The following is a 9,608-nucleotide window of genomic DNA, read 5'->3' as shown; positions in this document are numbered from 1 at the left end:
TTAGACAAAGACTTCATTCAACTGAGAAGCATCCTAATCAGATCCACCGAGGAGGAGCTGCTCTGTCCGGATTTCACCAGAACCATCTCTCCGTGATGAGCTCTTCCTGAACTGGCGCCTTGTTTATGTTAGAAGGAGATGGATCAGGCGCGACCTCTCAACCCATTTCCTCTGTGGGTTTTTTTTCTCCTGGGCTTGAGGCAACACGCCCAACCCCCCCAACCCCACAATGCAAACACACACAAGACACGTTGGCTTCCTCTTCCAGTGTGTGTGTGTGTAACAAACAGTGGTGACAACAGGACCTGCTGTCTCTTAATTTAATGAAGTTAATTACTGCTGGAGACAAACACCACACATGTTGAAGACGTCAATCAGGCTTCTGTAGGAAACTAACTGATTTGTCTACTTGTGTAAATTATATTTCATCACAATTAACTAAGTGTGCACAGCAAGACACGGCTCCTTTAAACCGGTAAGAGTGTCAAAGATGGAAACATCCAGGACGTGGATGATGTCACCAGCTTTTTCTTAAACTCTGTTTGACTCTGGATCTGTTGTTGTTGTTTTTAATATTTCAGGATAATAAGTAGAAGTTCAGAACATTAACCCTTGGATGAAAAGTCATTCTCTAAGGTTTGGTTGTGACTCTGTGTGGACTCAGTGCTGCCATCTGACCACTAGGTGGAGGCACAGCACCACTGTATCTGTCTCCTTCAGCCTTGTGGGGTTTAAAGTCTCCAGAGTCGTGCGCCTCCGTCGTAACATATGATTTAATTAAAGACTTATTGAAATATGTAGCAGCCACTTAAAACCCTTCATAACGAGCAGGGCGATGCTGTTGACGTGTCTCTGCAAACAAACGTTTTTAAAACGTCCAAACTGAACATTTTAATAACAGCATGTCCAAACGAAGTCCCGCTGCTCGGACCACACACCGGACGGTGTCAGTCTGAGTCCTCGTCTTAATCACGACCCGCAGGCACCAAAGAAACCACTTTGTTAAGAGAAACCTGAGCACTTCACTTTTTTTCTCTGTATGATTAAATGTTTTTAACTTTTTTTAAACTTGTTTTAATGTTTTTTCTTTACTTTTTCTTGAAACCTGCAAAAACCAGGAGCCTGAAAGTGGAGATGAGGTGAACGAATGGATTTAAGGTAAAACGTGATTTACTTTTACAACTGAGCCCAGATTAAGGATTAAAGTCCACCATTAATAACAAGACTAAAACTCGGGGGTATTAAACTCTGGAGACCACCTGTGGTGTCTCTGCTGCAGAACCAGTGTTGTTCTCACAGCATGGGAATCTGCAACAGTGGAGAGTTTAGTGGCACCGACTAATCCCATGTGGCCCCAAGAGCCAGATACAGGTTTTACTTTAATTTAAAGAAACCTACAACTACAGTAACTCGACTGTGCAGCAGGCAACATGACAAGAACTCCAAGAGTTCAGAAAAGTTCTGTCGAGAATGAGCAGGAGGCACAAGTTAAAGTTCAATAAAAACTGTTTTATTCTCAAAATAAAATCTTCTATCAAAGTGAACATTATACATATTTACAATCTGGTAAATTTCCATATACAAATGTACAACATATGTACAACAATGATCATATATAAATACACTTTACGCGCCAGTCCAACCCGTATGAGACAGTATTAAGGCATTGATTGATTCATGTTCGTGTGAATTCTTCTTCTGGACACAAACAGCTCAGCGTGGCCTCATTTCAAGCAGAGAAGTGTGATTGTGAAGCTCATGTTTAAGACACAGCGGCCTTTACAGTAAGAAAGAGAAGCGCCTCAGCTGTACCATAACCTATCGACGAGGGGGATCTTGTCAGCTGTGCGCATTCACTGAAGCCCAGATAAGACTGTGCATTCTTTGTGCCAGGTACATTGTTCTTCTCTCATTATTTAAAGAGGAGCCATTATGCGCTCATTAATGTGCTAATTACAACACGCTGACAGACAATCTCAACACAATAAGTCACCCCCACTCCACCTCCCACCCAACCTGCTCTATTCAAACCTGTGGATGTCATTTGGATAAGGCAAGAAAGGAGCACTTTCCATAAGTAGCCCAAACTGATGACACAACTTCTCCAATCACAACAGAACAGTTCACATTAGGGGAGTGCTTCTAGGACCGAGAAGTGGCAGTGGAGACTCTCTAAGAAAATAATTTAGCAAATAAAAACACATTTCAAGAAGTCCTGGTTTCAGTCTTTAGTGCCAGTTGCAGAAAGATGCATTCGAGCTGTCCCTGATCAGACCCGGGACAGTGGCATCTGTTTGGGGCAGGAGACGGAGCTGGCCGTCCCGGACCTCCAGGTCAGCCCCGTGCTCACGTCGCTGTACATGGAGCCCGCAGAGGCTTTACTCCCCCAGCAGCACCGCGTGCAAAAAGTCCTCCAGGAGTCCAGGGTTTTCCCGGACCAGATCCAGGCACCTGAAGTGATGCCCACCAGGAGGCACATAAAGTATTTCAGCATGAAAACAGCGTAGTCCGGTCTCTGCCTGCTGGGGTCCGTCATGCACGTACAGTTGTGCGTAATTTCCCAAGTCTGTCTGTTGTGCTGCTCGTAAAAGTAACACGCTACTATAACGGTGGCGGGGACTGTGTACAGGACTGTGAACACCCCGATCCGGATCATCAGCCTCTCCAGTTTGTCAGTCTTAGTCCCCCCTTGCTTGATTACACTCCGGATTCTGAACAGCGAGACGAACCCGGCCAGAAGAAACATGGTGCCGATGAACAGGTAGATCACCAGCGGTGCCAACACGAAACCCCGCAGGTTATCCAGGTTCTGGTTCCCCACGTAGCAGATCCCAGCCACGGAGTCCCCGTCCACAGAGCTCAGCGCCAACACTGCTATGGACTTCATGCTGGGGATGACCCAAGCGGCCAAATGAAAGTACTGAGAGTAACTCGCTATGGCTTCATTCCCCCACTTCATACCTGCGGCGAGAAACCAGGTGAGGGACAGAATCACCCACCAGATCGAGCTGGCCATGCCGAAGAAATAGATGAGCAGGAACACGATGGTGCAGAGCGCAGGACCCGTGGTTTCGTAGTGGATGTACTCGGCGCCGTTGTCCCTGTTACAGGCCACTTCCTCGTGTCCGGCGATCAGTCTGACGATGTATCCAACTGACACGAACATGTAGCAGGCGGACAGGAAGATGATGGGCCGCTCCGGGTACTTGAACCTCTCCATGTCGATTAGAAAAGTTGCCACAGTTGCGAAAGTGGAGATGAAACACAGGACGGACCACAGGCCGATCCAGAAGGCGGTGAACGTCCGTTCCTCCTGGGTGAAGTAGGGGTTGTGACACGGCACGGCACAGTTCGTGATCTGCCCCGTCTTGACGCGGTTGTGCAGCGGGTGGACGTCACTGGTCACCGGCACCATGGGAGCACGGCAGAAGCATCCCGGCTCACACGCCGCCGGCTTGTGTTTCCCGGGGATGTTGCGACCGTAGCCGGGGTTCTTTCTCGGGTTGTACGGCTTCAGGGGTCGGTTGGTCGGCTTGGCCACCACGGGAGAAGCCGTGGTGGTCTGGCTCCGGTTGTAGTCCATGCACAGCGTGTCTTGGTTGCCTTGCTCGGGCAGCAGATCGCACCTCATCCGGTCTGGCCACGGGAAGCCGTACTGCCTCATGAGCGGAGCGCAGCCAGCCTTGGCCCGCTCACACACGCTCCTGCACGGCGGCAGCGGCTTCTTGTAGTCCTCCAGACAGATCGGCGTGTACATGCTGCAGAGGAAGAAGCGCAAATCCGGGGAGCACTTTATCTCCACCAGTGGCCAGAACTGGTGCACCTCCAGACCGGCCTCGTCCTGCGTGTCGTGGTTGAACTGGTTTGGCATGTAGGTGTAGTTGTAGCCGATGCCTTTGCACAGAGGCACAGAGATCTCCTGGCACTGGAGCTCCTTGGCCGCCATGCACCACGATCCGTGCAGGACGAGGGTGAACAGCACGCACCATCCCGCCCCGCTCCTCTCCATCGTTGTTCTCCGTGCGCGTTCCTACCTCGAGAAAGTCCAGCGAACTTGCGCTTTGCAAGTCCGATTAATCCAGGAACGGACTCATGCTGGAGTCTGTGTCTCTAGAACATCCAAAACAAGTGCTTCCCTCCTCTCTCTCACTTGTGTCTGGCTCCTCTCTCTCCCTTTGTGTCGCTCTAGCTCCGCGTCTCTCTCCTCATGCTCCACGGCTCCGGGGGTGCGTTGGTTTTTATACTGGAGGAGCGAGGACACTCCCCCACGGGCGGGGAGGGGGGGTTTGTCAATCAGGGGACCCATCTCTAGAATGTTGTTTAAAATGTTCACCCCGGAGGAAGGGTAATAATCACTCCATGTTTACTCCCACACACACACACACACACCCCCCTACAAACATGAGCAGTTTAAAACAATAGAAACATTAGGAAGAGATTGAATTAGTGAGACAGACAGTCAGTGGGGAGTAAAGTCACACTGTCAAACTAAACAAGTGGTCAGTCTGGCAGGAGATGAAGTTTCTGACTGCGTCAGAAAGTCTCTTCTCCAAGTCTGAGTTGTTCATCATGGAGGGGGTTTGCTGACCAGTTAGAGACTTCTTAATATCTAATGTAGAATAATCCAGCTTGTCTTTACTTTTACTACATTCAAGGGAAAATGGTTCTGACAGAGACGGACGTGAGTGAAACAATAAGAGAAAACGTGTCTGCAGCAGAGATAGAGGGAGAATGTGTGGTGAGGGAGGTTAATGTGGTCTTGTTAGCCCACAGAGGGGGGTCGTCTTGGTCTAAAGGGAGGGGACTGTTTGTCTTAACGCGGGTGCCAATGTTTGAATCACAGCATGCTGGGCCTGCGATTACTGTGACGCACTACCAGGCCCCACAAACAAGACAGTGTTAAATAGTTTCTGAGCTTAGTCCAAAGAAAATAAGCGAACACGGGCAGATCGAGCTAATTACAGTCCTTCACACGTCTTATTGGATTCATCAGCTTCAAATGCAGTGGAGACAGTTTGGCAGACAGGCAGCGTGTTTGCAGTCCACAGGTTTTATCAGAGCTAATTATCCACAAACTCCAGTATCTGCTAAAGGAGGCTTGTTTTAGCTCCGTTTGGGGTTACGTAAGGGGGGGGGGGGGTCACACAGCAATCACAAAACCGTTTCTGTATGCTGTTATTTTAACCACGCTCTGTAAAGTGTGAGTACTGGGGGGTGTTCACTCACACAGACACTGTGAGCAAATGCTAAAAGTTCAATGTCATCACAACAGTGTTGGTTAAGTTGTATGGTGGGGGGGGGTATAGGTGACGGTACATAACCTGCAGTATTCACTATCAGCCTGGACACCACTAAATACATTTGAGTGCTGTTCAGATCATTTCAGTTCCAACTTCTTCAGAGCTTCAGTTTGTCGGTGATGACACGTCGGTGTCAGACTGTCGGCTCCTGTGCAGCATCCCTCAGTTCACCTAGCAACATGTTGGTCATGTGACGTTAACATCAACACTGGGCTGGAGGTTCAGTGCTCTGTTAAACTCATTCGTTACTCTGGTTGATTTCTGTCTGACAGTTCTTCCTTGTGCAGCTGTAACTCCCAGTTTCACCACTTCAGTTGCTGGTTTTACTTTCGTACCGACTCTCACTGCGTCAGGAGGTGGAACATTTTTTCTCACGGAGGAATGAGACTCCTCAGACATTCCCACATATGTGCAAGGACGTTTTGGGACGTTTCCAGAGGCCTCATGCTGGGCCAGCCATCTCCAGCTGAGCTGTGAACCGCAGGTGAAAGTAGCAGGAAACAGGTGCCTCCTCCTCCTCCTCCCGCCGTCCAGCAGACGCAGCATCAGTTACACCCATCGCTGTCTATCAGAGTGGAACCCGTATTGATTAACAAGGCTGATAGACTTGGCGGCCCCAGCCACCAACTGTCGACTCTGCCTCCCGCCTTCTGTGTGCACTGGCGATAGTGGGTTTAGGGTTACACGCTGGCCCCCTGCATACCAAATTTAAAAGGGTGGAAATGGAATTACTGCATCTGTTTAGAAGTCGATTTCTGCATTCTCTGCTCGCCCACCCTACCACTCCTCTATCTCACTTGCCTTCTTGCGTCTCTCTTCCTTCCCCTCGCTTTTCCCCCTGATTCTCCCAGGGCTCTCAAAGTTCATGACGCCAAAGAAGAAGGCGCAGGAGGGGAGGGGTGGGGGTCGGGGTTTCTCATAGACTTAGTGAGGCGTGTTGTGAATGGGAGTTTTGGCTTTGTGACACTCTCAAACTCTAGTTTCCCTCTGATAAAACAGCATGATGTGCTAAATTTGTAGTGACTGTGTTGATAAGTGACCTCGACTGCTAGTTGGAGACTGTAACTTAGCAGATCTAGAGGAGATGGAGCTAATAAACGCTCAGCAGCAGCTACTTTTACTGAAATGCCTGCAATGCAAACTATAGAGAACAAGTTACAGGTAGGAACCTACACGACTGCTCACAGACTCACACTGCATTATGTTAAGTCCACTTAAAAATCCAAACACATCAGCCTTAATCGTCTAGAACTGATCCAGTATATTCCTGCTGTTGGTTGTTAACTTCATCATCTGGAAGTTAATGATAGTAAACACTAACTAGTGCCCATCCTGCTTGTTGCCCAGTGTTTTTAATCACCTACACGTTACAGAGTCACTACTTTAAATCCCGCCGCCATCTTTTTAGAAAAACAAGTCTTGATTTGTGTCTCGTTCTACAATCAACAACCGCCAACCTGACCCAGTTTCGACAGAAGCAGCGACTCCTCCTGGAAATCTTTCTGAACCTGTCATTTAAATAATTATTTCAAGAAAGTGTCGCCTCAGTCCCCGGGGTGATTTGGTTGATTTAAAACTCGTGTGTACATTAGAGAAGAGGCATGAACGTAATTAGATCTGATGTATGACTTCAACATCAGACTCGGACGCCCCCCACACTTCTGAAGATGTTTTCTTTTTCTTAAGATGTCAGCGTCGATCGGGCTGTTTTCACTGAATCGTCAGTGACCAGAGAAATGATCAGTGTATAAATAACTGTATCTGAACATCTGTGTCCGTTTGAGTCTTTGTAATTTCACATCTTCAGAGTAATGAACTCACTTTGAAATGAAAATGAGAAATAGTTTTAATTCGATGTGTTTTTTTTTAAACTTATGAGCACTTCTTTATGGAGTGGAAGTCTTTAATTTTCTGGCCATCACTAGGGGAAATTTGAGGTCCCGCTCATGTGTATCCACTTTGCCGCTCCTTGTCAGTGATGGATGGAAGATTCCTCCCTTCCTTCCTTCCATGGTTTAGATTCGGTCGCAGTTAGCTGCATGTTTACTTAAAGACTGACTACTAATCAGCCTGCCATAGAATGTTAGACTTAAGGCAGTCACCCTTAACACCACACACACACACACACACACACACACACACACACACACACACACTCCTGACAGTGTGTGTATTGTATTGGCTCACCTTCCTTCCGCTCATTAACCAGAGCAAACAGTGACACAAAACCCTCCCATCCAATCAGTCTACTGCTGGGCTCAGGATCCTGACAGCTAGGTCTGTTAACCTACCTCCTGATAACACACACACACACACACACATATGCACATAGAGTCCTTAGATAAGAGCTAAAAGGTCTAAAACAGGCTTAAGATCCCCCAGACCTAACATTCAGTTACACAAACATTTGTTGAAGGAAGCTCTAATCTCTGAGCCTCAGTGTTTTTATGACTATAGTGGGTACAGACATATTTTAGAGGCTAAAGTCCAATTCAAAAGGCAACAGCATTTATAGTCTTATTTTTAAATGGATATACGTGTGGTCCATTTTTCATTGATTATAGTTTAGTGAATTTTGAGTTTAGGGAATTCAATTTTGTTCAATCTTCCAGAAATAATAAAGAACTTTTAATATATCAAAAAGATTTTTAACTAATTATTTATCATTAAGTCTAGTTTTTAGTGTGTTTAAAGTGCCAGCAATCGAATCCCTGCACGCTGACTGCTGTTGATGTCAAACATACATTTTAAAAACCTCTGAATGAGCATCAAAATAAAATAAAACTACTCATCTTAAAGGCAAATTCACACAACTGCAGTCATACTTGTAATACAGCCCATTTCCAATCACGTCTATCAGTAATAATAATAATTATAATGTGTTTTCTCAGTGAAAGGAAACTCCTGCCAGCATCCATGTTCCTTCTACAGCCTCTATAATCCCTCCATACTGTAGTTTCAATTTCAACAGTGCCAGTCCTGCACTCACGACGTTACTGCCGGCGCTTCTAAATTGCCACTTGTTCTCCTGGCGTCATTAAGACCGTGGAGCCACAGGGTCCCTCTCTGCTCTTAAATTTCTAACACTGGGACCAGTGGTGGTGTGTTTATAATTCTGCTCTTTGTTCGGCAGCGATGACGTCTTCTCCGTGATAAACACGTTCCTTCACTCGGCTCTGGTTCTGCACAGACCCGAGGGTTCATTAAGAGCTGCAGCCCTGGAGCTCACTAATGTCCGAGTAGTTGGCTGAGCTTTATGAGGGGGTCTCTCCTCATGGGGAGCTTGTCATGGGGGCTGTTCTGAGGGCAGAAACAGCAGCGAGGTGGGAAATGTAGCTGTGTTGAAAGCCATTAGTGTTCCATTAGCGTTTGGCCTTCAGGAGTGAGCTGTGGCAAACACAGAGGAGACACAATGCACCTTTCAACACCTGACTGCTGGGCCATGTGTGTCACACATCAAATCTTTTCTTATTTACAATTATTATGACCTTTAATTGTTGCAGTTATGTTCCTTTAATAACCCTGGTTGTGTTTGTAATGTAGCTGTATAGAAACAGGCGGGTCAGACAGTCCACGCTGACCCCTGCCCACTTCTGATTTTGTACTTGACAAACTAAAAAGACCATCTAATGAAATAATGAGCCAACAGAGCTCAATTCCAAGTCAACTCCATAGACAGTAAGTGATAAAGAAGCCATTCAAAAGAAAGTTGCATGGTGAATGCAAACAGAGCTGTTTATCATTTTCCACAACTCAGAGTTTGAGCAGTGTCTTTAAGAAACTTAAAGTGAAGTTGATGTGAACACTTCTTTCTTAAATGTGCACTGGATGCCTTGAAAACATGTCATCCGCCTCATCAAATGGAGTCTTGAACATTTGGGAAGATCAACTTCCCTGCAGTGTTGAAGTCGTGAGTGTAAATGTTTGAAAAACAGATAAGTAGTATACCATCTCTGTAGTTCCTGGGTCTTGCCCTCTCTTTCTGGGGAATTGGGGATTTGTCAGGTTGAAAGTTGGCCCTGCCTTTTTTGTTCCTGTTTTTTTTAATGCAGCTGGTAAACCTGTTGGCCCCCTTTTACCGCTCCCCTTCTACCACTGAATATTTGGAAGAGTGAAGCTGGAAAAGCCATTTAAGACTGATATCAGATGATGTTTAACTTGGACTTAAAATAACACGTTTGCAGCGTGCGAGTCTGAAGGCTCGGCCTATTTACTGGAGGGTTTAAGTGGCCTTGTTTTACTCATTTGGTAAAAATCGGACTAACATTTGTGCAGACAGGATAATAAACACTTATCCACACACACACA

The 9,608-nt window shown here is 46.6% G+C and overlaps 1 protein-coding gene across 1 annotated transcript; it reads right to left on the bottom strand.

Annotated features, from left to right (window-relative positions):
* Positions 1 to 1,488: 1,488 nt before the first annotated feature.
* On the bottom strand, positions 1,489 to 4,206 carry LOC113172036 (frizzled-8-like). Its single transcript, XM_026374839.1, has one exon. The coding sequence runs from the start codon at positions 4,007 to 4,009 to the stop codon at positions 2,270 to 2,272; it is 1,740 nt and encodes a 579-aa protein (XP_026230624.1). The 5' UTR covers positions 4,010 to 4,206; the 3' UTR covers positions 1,489 to 2,269.
* Between the last annotated feature and the right edge of the window lie 5,402 nt (positions 4,207 to 9,608).

The sequence above is a fragment of the Anabas testudineus genome, chromosome 17 (assembly GCF_900324465.2).
Source record: "Anabas testudineus chromosome 17, fAnaTes1.2, whole genome shotgun sequence".
NCBI classification, from domain to species: domain Eukaryota; kingdom Metazoa; phylum Chordata; class Actinopteri; order Anabantiformes; family Anabantidae; genus Anabas; species Anabas testudineus.
The sequence above is the reverse complement of the archived record's forward strand: the minus strand, read 5'-3'. Positions and strand labels throughout refer to the sequence as shown.

Excerpts from the sequence above, each read along its gene's own strand:
- LOC113172036 (XM_026374839.1), bottom strand. The coding sequence starts at position 4,009 with ATGGAGAGGAGCGGGGCGGGATGGTGCGTGCTGTTCACCCTCGTCCTG.